This window comes from Sinocyclocheilus grahami, unplaced genomic scaffold (assembly GCF_001515645.1).
Source record: "Sinocyclocheilus grahami isolate Dianchi unplaced genomic scaffold, SAMN03320097.WGS_v1.1 scaffold368.1, whole genome shotgun sequence".
Taxonomy (NCBI): Eukaryota; Metazoa; Chordata; class Actinopteri; order Cypriniformes; family Cyprinidae; genus Sinocyclocheilus; species Sinocyclocheilus grahami.
Genome location: NW_015505547.1, coordinates 167,520 through 184,844, shown reverse-complemented (window position 1 = coordinate 184,844; position 17,325 = coordinate 167,520). Strand labels below are relative to the sequence as shown.

Here is a 17,325-nt window from a genome sequence, read left to right as displayed (position 1 = left end):
TAAAGGAACTCAACTTTGGATACGAATGAATGCTCAGTATTTTATATGGCTGTTTCTGTTTCCATTCTGAGTAATTTGATCGATTCTATCGTGGAAAGATACACTATTTGAATTATGAAGAATAAAGTATCTCAAGAGCTGTTATGAACCTGTGACTTTTTCTTTCTTTCTTTCTTTTTTCTGGAATTGGAAGCATTTGCAAACTGACCGTGTAAATCATGCGAGAGTTTGCTGGGGTTCAGTCACGCTCCGCTCCCAGGATTTACCTGCCCTTCATCTTACTGCTGCTCATGTTCACTCCCAGGGTGGACTCGTCTTGGTGGTAGGTGTTTCTAAGTGTTTTATTGGCACAAGAGCCACTCATTTTCTTTTGGAAATCGAACTTAGGTGCATAGCTTCAGACCTAAATTAAACTAACAGAACTGCTCCCAATAACAAGGACGCTCATTGAATTTGTGTCACAATATGGGACAAATCATAACAATAAATAATTAATTTCGAATCAAATAAAAACACTAAAAAAGGGATTTCAGTCTAATATCTCGTTTGATTCAGGAATGGTTTCAAATTGTGATGGAAATTCCCAGATTAGTGTAAGGAAGCTGAAAAATCAACTGCAGATCAGAGAAATTCTTATGACTGTAAGAATTAAACTACAAAAGCAACGTTTTTTGGGACAAAACCATTGTTAAAAAGTGTGTTTAAATTTGAATTTAGTTTATAAAGTAGGCCTACATCATATTTAATACATTCACTTTTGTACAAGGGTGGGAAACACATATTTTTCCTTAATGCAGTAGCACGGCTGAATTCAGTAAACTAATTCCAACTTTTGTCCATCATTATAGATATGACATTAATTATGTGATTATAATAGTCTTTTTCAAGATCCACCTGCTGGGAAAAAAAAATCACACATTTGATCATCTAGAAAAGTAGAGTACAAAATTAAATTAAAAAAGCATTTCAGATTACAGTAGAGAAATAATGGATTTAACGTTTGAAAAAAAGCCTATGTCAAAATAATACTATTTTTATTTTTCATTGAATATAAATATACATTTGAGTCTAAATTGACTTTAACATTATGGAAAAGGTAGGCCTATATAATGTGTGCTTGTGGTGCAGCATATATATAAATCTCTATATAAATATACATTTCTAGACCAATTTGGTTCAGAGCATGATAACAAAAGGAAGAGCAGTTAGTAATGCACAGTTAGTGATCTATGTATGACACAAATTAAAAGTACTAAAATAGCAAATAAATAGTAATAAATAGCAAAAAGCTAAGTATAATCACACCAATATTATTGAAAAAAAACACTGATAAAAATGATACAATCAGAAAGAAAAAAAATTGCTCTAGATGGAAGGTGATGGCAGAAATGCATATAGTACTGTGCTTAATCATTTCTCGGGGCAGTTGTTAGTAAAGACAGAGGAGTCTGATGTCTTAAAGGGACATTGATCAACACATTCCAGACTGTACTATGACAGGTCTTGGCTGGATCAGCAGACCTACTTGTGTGCTGAACGCACCAGATAAACACACTTGCTAGGGTGATAGAGATTTGAAGTGACTTAGTTTTGAAGTTATTGCTTTTCATCTCCATTTCTTCACTGTATAACACCAGACATGATGACACAATGGCAGATTTCGCCTTTAAAAACGTCTCTAATTGCAGCATTCATAAGTTCCCCATCACGTCTCAGAGGTAGCAATATCAACATGGTCAGCGCACTGCCTAGTGCCCCACAGCTGAGTAAACAACATAATCTCAGTCCATGCTATTTTTTGATACTTTCAATTAAAATGAATGCTGGGTTTCTTTCACGATAGACAATAATAACGTATTTCATGAATGGGAAAAGAAGGGTTATCGTTTGTATCATCTATGTTGAAATAACTATATGTATGGCCCCTTTTGCCCTCCATAAGGCAGCGGGGATTCGATGGCGTGAGTCCGCAAGACAGCCGTGGCGGCGTGCCCAAAACCGTGTGAGCCAGTGGTGATAAATATCTCTTAGTTCCTACGGTAATTTATACAGTTATGGGGATTGTTGTCATCGTTGCAATCAATTCACGCGTAGCGGTTTTCTGGCTCACGTGCAGCGGCCTTTCCCAGTCCCAGCCGCATACAGCTGATAAGTGTTCTGGAACAGAGAGGGAGAACGAGATTGTGTTTCTGTGTGTCAAGGATCAACAGGGCAACCGTGCAAAGCCAGGCAACAGCAGGCCCTCCCATGGATGCTACAGCGAGAGGAATAAGTCTTTCGCTGGGCTGTATGTTTGCACTAGTATGTTAGTGTGTGTGAAAGAGAGAGAGAGAGCGATAGAGACAGCCATAAGAGGAGTGGAAATTGTTCAGTAGGTTTGTACGGAGTGCTGCCGCACAAACCCAGACATGACTGACTGGATAATGAGATCTGGGAAGGAGACAAGGGCGTGTGAGCACAGCGTAAACCTCGCCGAGGGTGTCTGTGTGGTGCGCTTGAACAGACAGGGTCCACCAGGTATTTGTCAGGCTGTTTAACAAGAAACCTGCAACATAATGACAAATATTAATGCAAGATTGTCAATTGTTGCTGCACTCTTGTAGAGATTTGTCAACAGAAAACCATGGGATATGGGACAACTTGGGGTGTATCTAAATTATGGAGAAAGAAGTAACTCTTAAAAGGATAGTTTGTCTCAAAATGAAAATTATGTCATCGCTTACTCCCTTTCATAGTGTTCTAAGCCTGTATGACTTTTTATTCATTTCTGGAACACAAAAACAACATTGGACCCCATCAACATTGGACTTTCATGGAGAAAGAAAACACTATTTTTTTTAAATATCCTTTGAAAAATAAATTTTTCAGAATATCTTTTGTGTTCTACAGGAGAAAGTAAGTCACACAGGTTTTGAACGACCCGAGTTTGTGATGACAGAATTTTCCAATGCACCATCATGGAAATTCGCAACTATTTTATGTTTCATATATTTGTACAAACTGTTCACATGTTTTTGCTCCACTGACAGTTTCATGAAATTAGGTTGGGGTGGACCTTGGTCTAAAAATCATACATTTGTGCATGAATCACATCATACAAATTCATATGAAATGGCCGTCTTGTAAAATTTTTATGTTTACTCATGAGACTGGGTTGGAAGTTTCATTTTTGGGTGAACTATGTATTTAAGACTCTGTGAACAGAAATTTTTAAGTTTCTGCAGACACAGTAAAGTAGGATATGGGTATCATTATTGCAAAATATCCTAAATAAAGGGACATGAAATATTGATTTAAGTTGAAATTATTTTATTATGTGTGAAGAAACAGACTGAGACATGAAACTACCACAGCTATAGGAAATCAATTGGCTGGGAACATGGGCAATTATTCCGTTTTTAGTGGTCGCTATGCAAAAATATTTATACCACAGAATGATTGACATGTCTGAATCAAGCATTCCTGAAGAATGTGTATTAAAAGTGTGGCTGACATGAACTTTGAAGGTTCAGTCTCTAAAAGAGATGGACCCAGAAGAGCAGGCTGACTGAAACAACAATCTTATCCAACTATAAAATGGTTTTCTCATGTTCAGCGTGATTGATTTGATAATTATGCATTAAATTGATTTATAATCACAAGACATTGGGCAACTACTGCAATAGTAATGTATATTTATACATTACATTTATTCATTTAGCAGATGCTAGGTCAACTAATGTGTCTCTGTTTGTTTCTGCAGGTACATTGGTGCGTTAGGTGCACGGGTCATATGTGACAACATTCCAGGGCTGGTGAACAAGCAGAGGCAGCTCTGCCAAAGACACCCAGATCTCATGCAATCCATTGGAGAAGGAGCCAAAGAGTGGATCCGAGAATGCCAGCACCAGTTCCGACACCATCGCTGGAACTGCAGCACACTGGAGCGAGACCATACTGTGTTTGGCCGCGTCATGTTGCGCAGTCAGTGTTTGTGTTACACTTTATTGCTAACAATGGCTGAGATCAAAATCATACAGTAATAAGACATGACGTGCATAAATTATGCAACCTTGTATCATGTATAAAAGCATCATATTCCATAAAATATCAAGCTGTGTGCAAATGCGAGTCTTACCAAAGCTAGTAGAACCACCCCAAAATCAAAAGAAAGACGAGAAAGCATATTTTGCACAAGGAAAAAGCCAATTTAAGGACAGCATTGTAACAACATTTTCAAAACATAAGTATATTTAAATATTTATAAACATTTTATAAATAATATAAAATGTAATATTATTAAATTATTATATAAATATATAATATTATAAAAAATTTATATAAAATATATTATTTAAATTGCTAAATATTTTTACACTACTACTGGAATGGTAATTTTGGTTGTTTATGCAATGTTTTAAATATAAAAATATTGTATTGAAGTCATTTTTAAATGGAATCCAATGTGAACTTACTACAATTGAGAACAATGGAAAAAACGAAAAACAAAAACACATCAAAACAATCAAACAAACAAAATCTTAAAAGTAAAAAAAAAATTATGATAATTCTGACCAAAAATGTCCTAAAATAGCCTTTTTTTTCTTTGGGTAAACATAGACAAGTTTTCATAAGGTTATGCTTTATCAATCACCTTGAGGTGTTGGCATATAACTGTACAGTAAATGGTGCAACATTACAGCTTTACTTGCTACAAGAACAAAAGCTGTGTAAAGCATGCAGTCAAGAGAACAATCCCATCAATATGTCTGTTGGATAGATGTCGGGAAAAAGGGCTTTAAAATCTCCACTTCCCAAGAATGGGCGAAAGTCTGACAGAGAGTGGATATTCTCCAAATACAAGTGGCTAGTCGGGAGGGGGTTCTCTGCGGGCTGATGTATAAACAGTAATAGGAGATGTAAATATTTGTGCAGATGACTCTGGCAGACAGACAAAGCTGCTCTTTTTGACATATCACCCTCTGTTCTGGCTCAGTGCATGAGCTGGAGGAGGAAAATGAGCAAAATAGGGGTCATTTTGCACTACTTTGGCGAAAAAACACACCTCAAGGCTATGAGTGCAATCGACCAAAGAAACTAAAGGTGAAGGAGTGTCAGCCTGAATCAGTCGAATGTCTAAAAGCTCTAGAGTGGCCTCCCGCACTTAGGCCAGCCAAGGGGCTTAAATCTAGGGATGATTTTAGAGAGTTGATATAACAAAAGCACAGTGGATTTAACACCATAGTAAGAGCCTTACGCCTCATCAACTTTCTTGGCTCTATTAAACTACTGAAAAGCAAAGTTTTTAAAGTTAAAACACTTTCTGACAACTGTAAGTAAGCCATTCGTTGGCTGACACTAAAGTCAACATAAAACCATGTGCGTAACCCAGAAATTATACACTAAACATCTTATTTTTGAAGGTTACAGTAGAACTGTACTGCATTTTTAACATGCCATTATGAAAAACCTCTCACTTTTCTTTCATCAGGTAGCCGTGAAGCAGCATTCGTTTATGCGATCTCCTCTGCTGGGGTGGTTTATGCCATCACCAGAGAGTGCAGTCAAGGAGAGCTGAAGATCTGTGGCTGCGACACCAACAGGAGAGGCCGGACGAGCGATGAAGAAGGCGACTTTGACTGGGGTGGCTGTAGCGACAACATCAACTACGGCATCAAGTTTGCCAAAGCTTTTGTGGACGCCAGAGAGAGGATGGTCAAAGATGCCAGAGCACTGATGAATCTGCACAACAACCGCTGTGGAAGAATGGTAAGGGTCAAGATTATCACATTTGATCGATTATCATTGCAAAATACTCCCTAACAGGTAAGCAGGTTATGATCCTGAAGGGGTTTATATAACATGTCCTAACATTACAAAAGCTAATTATAAAAATTCGAGCTTGTCTTTTAATCTGGGTCATTGAGTGTTTCATAGGTCATGGGTTGAGTTCTGTTTTCTTTAGGCAGTAAAGCGTTTTATGAAGACTGAATGCAAGTGTCATGGAGTCAGTGGGTCATGTGCTCTCAGGACATGCTGGCTGGCTATGTCTGATTTCCGGCGAACAGGGGACTACTTGAGAAAGAAGTACAATACTGCTGTGGAGGTCACTATGAACCAGGATGGTTCAGGCTTCATGGTTGCTGACCGAGATTACAAGAGAACGACCAAAAATGATCTAGTATACACTGAGAACTCTCCAGACTATTGTCTAATGGACCGTTTGGCAGGTAAGCAACAAAGAGCATGCTAAATGTTTTTATACCATGATAGTTGGGATATCAAAAAGTAATTGGGCAATATTCTGCCAAAGAGTCATATTTCACCCCAAAGTCCCAAGACAAAAATAAGAATTTGCATTTTAAAGAATAGAAAACTTATGTAAGTACTATTTAGATTTTGCATTGTTAAATTTCATGAAAATTAAACACATTTCTCAAATCATTTATTACTACAACGTAGGGTTGGGCGGTATATCGAGTTTGTACGATATATCGATATTTTCTTTACAAGCGATTTGATATGAGGCCATACCGTTTATATCGATATGATACGTTTTATTTGATACGAGCGCATCTGAAAATATAGCGGAGGACACAGTCTGAGCTGCTACGGAGAAAGTGCATAATCCAAATTGTTCTAAACATGTGACAAGCTTCATATTAAGGCCTTTAAAAACTGGTAAGACATAGTTTATAGCTTCGTTTCGCATATTAGTTTAAGCAGCTCGGCCCGAAAGGCTGCATGTGCCGCTTACAGAGACACTAGGCACTCGCGCTGTTTAATGTGTTTGAGATGTGCAGTCTTCCTGAATGCACAACTTACATTTCACAGGTATATTCTCCATCTGTAAATGTTAGAAGGAGTGCATGAGCCTTCTGCTTTGAGATTCTCTGCTAAACTTCACAGACGTCACTTCAGTGAACGAGCGCCGCCGCACACATGTGCACCAAACGGACAGAGCCCAATTAAATAGGAGTGCAATAATTCTGACTAAAATATATTTCGCTGAAATATTTGTAGTTGGCCAATGAATGTGACATGTAGAATTTTAAACCTTACAAGTAAGTCTATTTTTATGATAGCACTGACTGTAAAGTGACTGTAATGGGGTAATCAAAATAGCCTAACACAACTCTGTGCTTTTGTTCTCATTTATTTTCATTTTTAGTTTAGTGAAATTAACTTTAAAAGCCTTATTTTTGTTTTTAGATTGAAATGTTTCAATGTTAGAATGAAATGTGATTTTAACCCTTTTTTGCACATAATATAAAGGCTTACATGGTTACATTCACTTTATTTGTTTTCATAGCCTTTAATATTTATTGTTTTGTTGGACGACATTGGGCGGTAAGTGAAATACATATATATTAAATACAGATTTTTTTAATCCAAATACAAAAACGAAAATACCGAGATATACAGTATACCGTATATCGCAAATCGGCAAAAAATATTCTGAGATATTTTGCCCATATCGCCCAACCCTACTACAACGCAATGTAATGCAATGCAATGCAAAACAAGATGCATTAAATTCTAAAGAATTTATACATCGTAGTATTTGCCAATTTAGATAAAAAATAATTGCCTTCAAGTATATTTTTTGTAATACAGTAATAATTAAAATTATTAAAATTATTAGAGCAATGAGAACCACCAGAATATTGATATGACACATAGATAATTAAATATCAGAGATAAAGCACTCAGACACATCACAGTTATGACAACTACGCAAGAGAAATGTGCTTAATCATCATGAAAAAAACTTTTATAATAGTAAGTCAAATGTGCTTCATTTTATAAGATTTTCAAATGTTCATGTTTATTAAAAATAAATAAAATGTATATTTTTATTTTATTATAATTTATTTGTTTCTTTTTTGGTTTTGAGGTGAACAAATATATGACCCAGACTTGAAAATACCCAGTTGCCCCATGGAAAAACTATAGTTACCATGTAATATTTTTCTAAAGAAAAAGATCTTGATTGAATAAGTGAATGGCCTATAGACTCACAATGACCCTGATGTATTCCATTTCTGCATCTATATATCAGGTTCTCTGGGTACAGCAGGACGGGTGTGTAACAAGTCTTCCAGAGGCATGGACGGCTGCGAGGTCATGTGCTGCGGGCGCGGGTACGACACCACGCGTGTAAATCGTGTGAGCAAATGTGAGTGCAAGTTCAAGTGGTGCTGCGCTGTGGAGTGCAGGGACTGTGAGGAAACAGTGGACGTCCACACCTGTAAACCACATAAGAAACCCGACTGGCTCGATTTGACCTGACTGCCATGACCATGACCAATCAGCAGCTACTGGTGCTTTTCTGTTCTCAGGTTTTTGAAGTGGGCCAACGCATTGTGGAATGTGTAGTTTCTGACTATAAGGCTCTGATCTCCACTTGCAGAACCCTGAACTTTACCCGCCTTCAATGATGCAAGCGCAGAGATCACAGGCCAGTCTGGAGCACTGGTAGATGGTTGGTGTCATGGGAAATCATACAATGGGCATTGTCTGGTGTTTAATAGAATGAACTGTGACCAGGACACAATCCTTTCACTATTTTCAAACTGTAAACACCTTTTACTGATAATATCTGTGCCTATATACATCAAATTATGTTTTTGGACAGCTTTGATAAATGCATTGATGGCGTTTTAGGGAAAGAACAATATACAGCATCAGTTCAAGATTCCCAAAGAACATAGCAACAAATCGCATTTCACGACAAGAACAATTCCACTTCATGGTCCAAAATAATACTTTGAAGTGTGCTGTAAAAATGTTCAACAGTGATAACTGTGCTTCCCATTTACTTCATGCACCATCATTTTGATACACAACTTATGCATGAAAGAACTTGATCAATGATCAATTTATTAGGCATTTTCGCACCGGAGGAACCTTTTCATAGTTCCTAGAACTATTGGCGGAAGTACCCGGTTTTTGGTGTGTTCACACCACAGGAACTAGAACGTATTTTGTTCTAGAAACTCTGTTTTTGGGGAACTAAATTAGCTCCTACTTCAGAGTAGAGACTAAAACAGTTCTATAGGAACTACCAGTGACATAGTGTACGCTAGAAAACGGTCCAAGGGAGAAATTGATTCTCTAGGAACCACCATGCTGGCTAGTTTCTAGAACAAAGTTCATAGAACTATGCGGCGCGAAAATGCCTATTGTGACATCCCATTGTCATTGTATATCAGAGAAATATATCTTTCATGTTATCTTTTTAATATCTAAGCACTTAAACATCCCTTTGAATATGAGCACTTATTTTTTTGGTTTGGTAGAGTTTGGTTCTAAAAACTTGTCTACGATCAGTATCTCAATATTTTCCCTGATGGATTTTTCAGTGAAATGTGATGTTTATTGAAATAAAAGAGTCCAAACCATTAGATACCATGACCACAGACTGTTTGCACAGAATTAGATGAATTTCACACACAACATACAAAATTGTATACTAAAATCTGATAGATTCTGTGCAGTTTCTGAGAATAAAAAAGGCATAAATTTGCTACAACAAGCTTGTTGAATTAACCGGTTTTCAATGCTTGTTGCATCAAATCTCTGAAATACTTTACGTTTGGGTTGAGGTAGTTAGTAGCAACTATAAACCAGATCTTCAAGAAATAGCCATTCAAAAAAAAAAAAAAATCTCTGAAGCTAAATGGCATCTCTGAATGTTTTACTGCTTGCTTCATATATGTCCTCATGTAAAACCCACTCTAAATGTCAAATCATTACTAAAATAAGACAGCAGCTTACTGAGAACGAGCAGCAAAAATAGTCAGGTAAGCATGACTGGCATTCTTCGCCATTCATTTTGCTGCACTGAATGAAGCACCTTGGTTTGACAACATGGTTGTTTCTAAATTTGCTGTTAAGATGGATGAGTGAACAAAGCACTTGGGTTGTCACGATGGTCAGTAATGCATGTCCAAAATGGTGGCACCATTAATCAAAAGCAACCTGAAACTTTGTCAGGTAAAGACTGTGGAAGTTAATTTTGTCATTGTACAAATTGCAATTGACGAAAGAGGCCCAAAAGGAAAACCGTTGCTATACAAACAATATCCAAACAGCATATATATATATATACTGTATATACAGTATATATATGAACTTCCAAAGAATTTTCTAAATCATTAGTTTGTACTGTATATTATTGATTATTAAAAAATCAATCAATCAAAAAAAAATCTGCCATAATCAAAATTCATATGATCATTCTCACTATTTGATTTCAGCCATGTATTATGTTGCAGTTCCAGAAAAAACTTGTTTAGATTTATTAATTCGCCAAACCCAATGTTTACTCATTTTTGGCACTCGACGAGTGTTAATTTTGGCCCCTGCACACAAGCGATTCTGATCTCGAGCCATTCTAATTTGTGTCACGTTGTAAGACAGAGCTGCTTGTAGCTGTTTGACTGGATTTGCTTTCACCTCTGTAATTCTTATATCAAGATTGAAGTCTCAAAGGGCGCCAATAGCTCTCTATTGTTGCTTCATTTTCAACAACTCATCCAAAGATACATTTTTCCAATTGTGGAATGTCAGAAATTTCCCACAGCTAGTCTGATTATGTTTTTCGTTGTTCAACAGTTCCACCTCACACCTTGTCTTTGCCAGAAAAACTTGTGTTGAGAAAGACTTGTGGAAAACATGTCAGAGTATGTTTACTTTTGAACATTGTAAAATTACCCCCTTGGCAGCGCGTAACCACTATGTGGTTAGTGTTGAAATTTATGTATGTTCCTAAACAGAATCGGCTAACATTTTAATTAGCGCACTAATCCGTACAAGGACGTATTGATAGAGTCAAGGCGCTGAAAGCTAACATAGCATTCAAAACTTTTCTTCTTTGGCGAAGACTTTGTGTATATTCGTCGAGTCATGTGATCATGTCCTCAGAGCCCAATATGTGTGTGGTCTTTACAACTGCATTCATTTTCAGTCAATTGTCCAAGATACCGATCTTGTTATGCTGAAAATAAACCAGCTGTTTCAAAGCTAGATAATTGAAAAAACCGTGAACAACTAGATTTTAAAATGTTAATATTGAGGTTAAAAATTTGCTTAAAAATTCAATGAAGCAATATAGGTAAAAAAAATAGGGTAGCGAATGAGTTTTTTAAACCCTATAACCTTAAATGTTACACTTTAACACATAACTGTTTGTGCTGCGCACCTGAACATTATGTTATAGAACACCCCAGCTGAATAGGGTAAAAATAATGAACCAATAGATATCACCATATTCCCCAGTTGATTGATTACATTAAGTTGCTATGTTTAAATATGCAAATTATGTGTTATCTAATTAAATATGCAATCATTTGCATACATTTTTAGAACAAATTCCTCTGTAAGAACCTTAAGAATATAGATAGGAATAAAACTGTAAAGTCTGGTGTATGTAAGTGCTGCTGAAGTGGAGATTTTTGGCTCATAGACACACTTAACCGTTACTATTATTATTTTTAACCATCTTTATGGCGGTTACACGCTCATGTGATGTTGCTGTGCTACGTGGTCTTGAAAACTTTTTGTTTGAATGCGTTTTTATGTATTGTGGTTTAAAAACAAGTGATTTTAAGCCATTGAAATGCAATCAGTAGTGAAAGAGAACTTATTTCGCTATATGTGCACACTGTCAGAGAGGCGTGCGCATGTGAAGACAGTGCTCAAAGTGCATATTAGAACAGTTATTTTTGCCGCTTTATAGGCCTTGAACGGTTAAATACACACACTTGTATGTGTCAAAATGCCCATCTTTGCAAGTATCCTCATAAACAGCAATTTAGGCCTTAAGTGAAAGCAAACAGCTGAGAAAGAAAACACGTGTAACAGCATATTGTGTCCGGGAAGTGACAGCTAAATCACTTTTGTAACTGTAATAAGAATATTTAAATTCTATATAAATATATATAATTTACACAGTGAGGAATATACAGTATTGTTATACATTTGATTACTTTATACAATATATGTAGCATTTCTTATTTATTTGTTCTACTGTAGTTTTTTGACATTTTGCATGTAATTAGTTTCTTATTTTTGTTTAATCACTGACTGTTTACTTTTTAAAATTTTGGCTAGTATACATTTTTTTGTGATATTGACACTGGTGTTAATAATTATGAAATTTCTATCAAAATGTTGATATCATAAAGACTTTATTTAAAGCAAAAACAACTATATTGTGATATATGTCATTACCGTGAAATAAAATTTCTCACATCATGATATAAGATTTTGGTCATATCGCCCACCTCTATATGGACTGTAATTGAAATCTACAGACGCAAATAGATAAAGTGCTATAAAAGAAACACTTAAAAGTGTGTTTTGGATGTTTTCTTTAAAAAATACTTCATGAAAATTCAAAAAGACTAATCTCAAAATTGACAGATGCATGAAAAACATGTATTTCCTTAAATCATGTATGTTTTCAAGCGAGGTGTGCTATTACTTTTCTAAGCAATTTTAATTACAATTTTCATATGGCAAACAATACTGAATGTGACATTCACTGGATTTTGCATAAGCAAATATTATTTTAGTCTCTTACTAAACCAAGTACTGGTTACTACTACACCACTTGAAAATACTTTTGCGTCCTTACGAATACTCTTGCTCATACAAGAAAGCCACATTGGGAACGGTGTACTTCCCACTGCAGGCTTTAGCCCACAGATCCACAGCAAGTGTTTGGTCTTGAGGGTAGATTTATAGGGAGATAAGCGTTATATATACGTGACCTTTGGGGACGAGTGTGGCTTGGCTCGCAGAAGCGGGTGGGTGGACGCGTTAGCACGCTTGCTGTCAGACGGAGCTTACAGGCCGGCGGCGTTGGATTAACACATAAAAACTCTTATCTTGTGAGTCAGCTGGCAAGAATGTAGCTCTTCCAAAACAGAGGCACAGCAGCACTACAGGGAGTAGAATCAGAGCTCTTTATTTTTTGTTAAAGACGTTTTGAGATGGAGATCTGTGAAGAGATATGAGAAACACCTTAGCAACTGCAAATACTCCTAATAGCAGTACTCTAGCAACCAGCCAGTGGTGCGTTTCCCAAAAGGAACTATGGTCGCAAGTTCCTGACTAGTCTGCTAAATGACTAAATAAATAAATAAAGTTCCGTCGTTACCAATAGAGTTCAATTGAACTAACGACCAGTTAGCTTACGATGCTTTTGGAAAACGCACCCCAGAATAGCAAGCAACATTTTAGCAACTACCCAGACCTAGATACTAGGGTGTTGTGGTGGGTGGTTGTCAGGGTGTTGCTATGAGGTTGCTAGATGACAGGCCCATCCATAGTGTCTACAATATTCTTGTCCCTAGATTTGATACAACATAACTACATACATTTACAATTCAGCGAATTGGCAGCGAATTTGTACAATTTGAATTGTACAAAAATGTACGATATTTAGAAAAAAAAAAACAAAGATGCGAACCTAATCTCATTCCAAAACCTCACAGTCAATGGGGCTTAAGCAGATCATGTGAAAACATACAGTTGAGAATGTACAAATTCATATGAATTTGCCAACAATTCGATTAAACATAAAATAGTTCGGATTTGCCATGCAACTGTGCTTAAGTATCTTTTTGGCTACTTTGTAGTTTTACTGAGAATTAAAAATATTAGCAACTTTTACTCTCTACTTGACTTCATTGTTGAATAAATATATGTACTCTTTACACCAATACACTTGTGATGAGTAACGCAATTACATTTTACCCCACCCTTCTCTTCCTTGAGGTGATGAGCCGTTCTCATGAGACTGTAAACTTTAGCCGCATTTGTCGTGGAACTTGCTAATTAGCACATTATTAGGAAAAGCGATTTGCAAAGATTCATTAAAAAGAACCTTATACTCACTGCTTCTGTAGGTGAAGCTGGATCACGAATGATTCACACGAACATAGACTTGATTAGGTAGAATGGGGGGCGCTTTCCCCTCAAAAGCAAAAGAAATCCACTGCGTCTTCAGCGGCTCATTATTACACCTCCATTGCTTAGGAGACATTCTTGTCTACACCTGCTCCGGTGTCGAAACAATGGCGGACTGTTGACAGCTCAGTCAGGGTGGGTCTATGCTTAAACGCCAGTGTCAGTCAACAATCGTGGGAGTGGCCTGGGTCTGTGTGATGTCACTCTGCCAAGAATCTGTGAATGGCTTGTTCTGAGACAGTGCTTATAATTTATTGGGATTTTTATCATTATAGGGTGGTTGTGTACACTGAAAAAAATGTTTCATTCATCCAATTTAAAAAATGTAGGGTAAAGATTCACAACTTGAGCCAATGAAAAATAAATAACTTGCCCTGAAAATTTTTTTTCAGTGTACACACACTGCCAAGACACATTTTAGTTCAAACAACATATAAAAGTGAATTTTGCATCCGACGACCCCTTTAAGTACTTGAGCTTAACCGAGACTTCAGAGTTTAAGAAGCTGTGTCGACCTTGATTTATTGCAATTTTGAGGTGTTTGAGGACTGGACTAGTGCATCGTTGAGCCTACATTTAGTATGAGTAAAATACTTAAGTACTGTTAAAATCAGATACCCTAAGAATTTTACTGGGGAAAAAACCTGTGGAAAAAACCTTTGCGTTTTTGAAAATTTTCACATGCAGATGGCAACACTGTCAAAATGATACCTGCAAAAACGACTAAAAATGCTGTAATTGGCAATATCACTTTTTAAAGAAACACTACACGCCTGCGCACATATGCATTTTTCAAGTACTTGCGCATGCCTACAGACTGAACACACACTCTAAAAAATGCTGGGCTAAATACAACCCAGTGCTGGGTAAAATAGGGACAAACCCAGCAATTGGGTTGTTTTGACCCAGCGGTTGGGTTACTACCCGGAATGTTGGGTTAAACATTTAACCCAACCGCTGGGTCAAAACAGCCCAATTGCTGGGTTTGTGCATAATACACACATGCAAGATGACACTATTTTCAGAAATTAGCATTTTTGTAGTTTACACAGACAATAATGGTATCATTTTCAAAAAGTTGCACTTTCAAACCAGTTTTCAAAAGTTTGCGCTTTTGCATTTCCCCAAAATGCACTTGTGGTGTAAATGAATGGCCAAAACACAAGTTTTTAATTATTAGTTGAAAACAGTGTCGTGTAAACGCCCCCTTAGTAAGCACTAAGGCAATATAAGAGAGACATGATATGCTGTAATACACACACAGCTTTAATTTAACACAGCAAAGATTTGCATAGGATCTCATGCGACAGTATCTGCTGCAAACACTATTTGCTTGGCTGTCACTAGCTTTTGTTACACTTGGAGGCTTAAGCCTGCAGTAAACTGCCAACCTGAACAAATCCAGACCCCTGGAGAGCGCCAGTTAAGACACCCCCAAATGTACTTAATCCAGCTGTAGGCCACCAGCTCTGTCAAGGCCTGTGATGATATCAAGCGAAACATGCCCTCATCCTTCACAGGCATTCGCCGGGTTGTTTTTCTGGGACATTAATCTCTTTAAGCAGTGTTTGTTTGTAAATATATCACTGAATAAACATTATAAACACTGGAAAAACATCACCGGTCTTTTTGGCTCTTTTCTACTCTACATGCAGTACCTTATGGAGCTTCATGCAGACCCTGCATGACCCAGTCTGACCGTTGTATGGATGACTGCCAAAGAAAGCAGGTGGTAGCGGGACCTTTGATGATCAGACACTATGCATTCGTCTCATATGTAGCTGTGAACATCCATGTCCATGCCAAATATGTTGAGAGGAATAGCTGCGCTTTAAAGACACTGGAGCAAAACCTGGGAAAGAATTTTGAACAACACCGTGTAACTTCAGCAGCCATCATAGGCAATAACACACATGACTTTAAGAAACTATAAAACTAATGTTAAAAACAACTTCATGTATTTCTAATCTTCTTATTTTGCCGTAGAACTGTTTTCAACATTGATAACAATAAGAAATGTTTCTTGAGCATATTATATCATCTGCATCAGCAAAATTATTTCTGAAGGATTGCATGACACTGAGAACTTAAGTAATGATACTGAACATTTGCTTTAGTTTTTAAAATAGAAAGTATTTAAAAAATATATTTAGATGTATTATTAGATGTAATTTGCTGAATTAAACCTGAGGTCAAACAACAATAGAATGTTTAGCACTGCTTCATACTAATTTTAAACAATAGTATACTAGTATATGTGTAATAGTATAGTTATTACAAATAACTAGTATATGCATATGCCATATTTAGTGTATAGGCCTACTGTACAATATGCAGAAAGGATTATTCTAGTATTCCATACAATCATTAGTTTAGAAGACTCCATCCCCACATCAGAGGCGGCAGAGCTCACAGTAGGACAGGAACTAAAGGAGAAGTGTATTTATTTACAGGTTGGTAAAACCCACTTAGTGATGTTTACTATTTACAGTAGCCATATATACAGAAGAAAGTTAAATCAATCAGAAAATACTTACAAAACTCAAAGTGGCACATAACAGGGAAAAAACACACTAAAATAATCCTCAGGAACTTCTTGCCCTTCAATGTCTATGGTGAAGACGGTTCGAATATAACATGATAACTCTGCCTCAGGAGCGGTCTGGATAATCATTTACACCTGAATAATGACAAACTGTAGTAGTCAAACAACAGAATAAACATTACAGTTGAAATAACTGGAAGCAGCAGAAATCGGAAACCTTGAACGTCCGCTATTACGTTAAAAAGGTGGATGAGGAGACAAATGGCAACATCTTGCGTGTATGAATTGAACATAAGGTTATTTATTTAATTGAATGTTTTGTACTGACCTGCCTTCTGCGTCACATGCCTCCCGCACGCAACATACATTTGCCGCCTTGAAAACAAAGCCCGCCAAAAAACCTACCTTTAAGTATTAATACAACTGAAAGAAAACGTTTAGGAATGCAAATAACATGATTCCTGCATAAAAGATTGTACAATTAAAATAAGACTATGATTATCTCGTTAAAGCAGTTTTCATGTTAGAAAGATGCTATATAAATAAAACAGAATTACTTAAAGGGGTCATATGATGCGATTTCAAGTTTTCCTTTCTCTTTGGAGTGTTACAAGCTCTTGGTGCATAAAGAAGATCTGTAAAGTTGCAAAGACTAAAGTCTCAAATCCAAAGAGATATTCTTTATAAAAGTTAAGATTCAACCACTAGGCTCGCCCCCACATATCTATGCCAATATGTGGAAATATTAGCATAATGCCGCCCAATTGTGCACGCAAAGAAAGAAGGCGTGGTTTCAGGAAAAGCAGTAGTGTTGAGAAAAA

At 36.7% G+C, this 17,325-nt stretch overlaps 1 protein-coding gene across 2 annotated transcripts; it reads left to right on the top strand.

The window, feature by feature from the left end:
• On the top strand, positions 1 to 9,660 carry LOC107549309 (protein Wnt-2b-like). 2 transcript variants are annotated; one of them, XM_016230351.1, is made up of 6 exons: positions 1 to 322; positions 3,743 to 3,963; positions 5,471 to 5,748; positions 5,945 to 6,209; positions 8,042 to 8,303; positions 8,393 to 9,660. In XM_016230351.1, the coding sequence occupies exons 1-5, from the start codon at positions 219 to 221 to the stop codon at positions 8,269 to 8,271; spliced, it is 1,098 nt and encodes a 365-aa protein (XP_016085837.1). In that variant the 5' UTR covers positions 1 to 218; the 3' UTR covers positions 8,272 to 8,303; positions 8,393 to 9,660. The 2 variants fall into 2 exon arrangements, with proteins under 2 accessions (XP_016085837.1, XP_016085836.1); XM_016230350.1 differs by having other exon boundaries at positions 8,042 to 9,660.
• Positions 9,661 to 17,325: the final 7,665 nt, after the last annotated feature.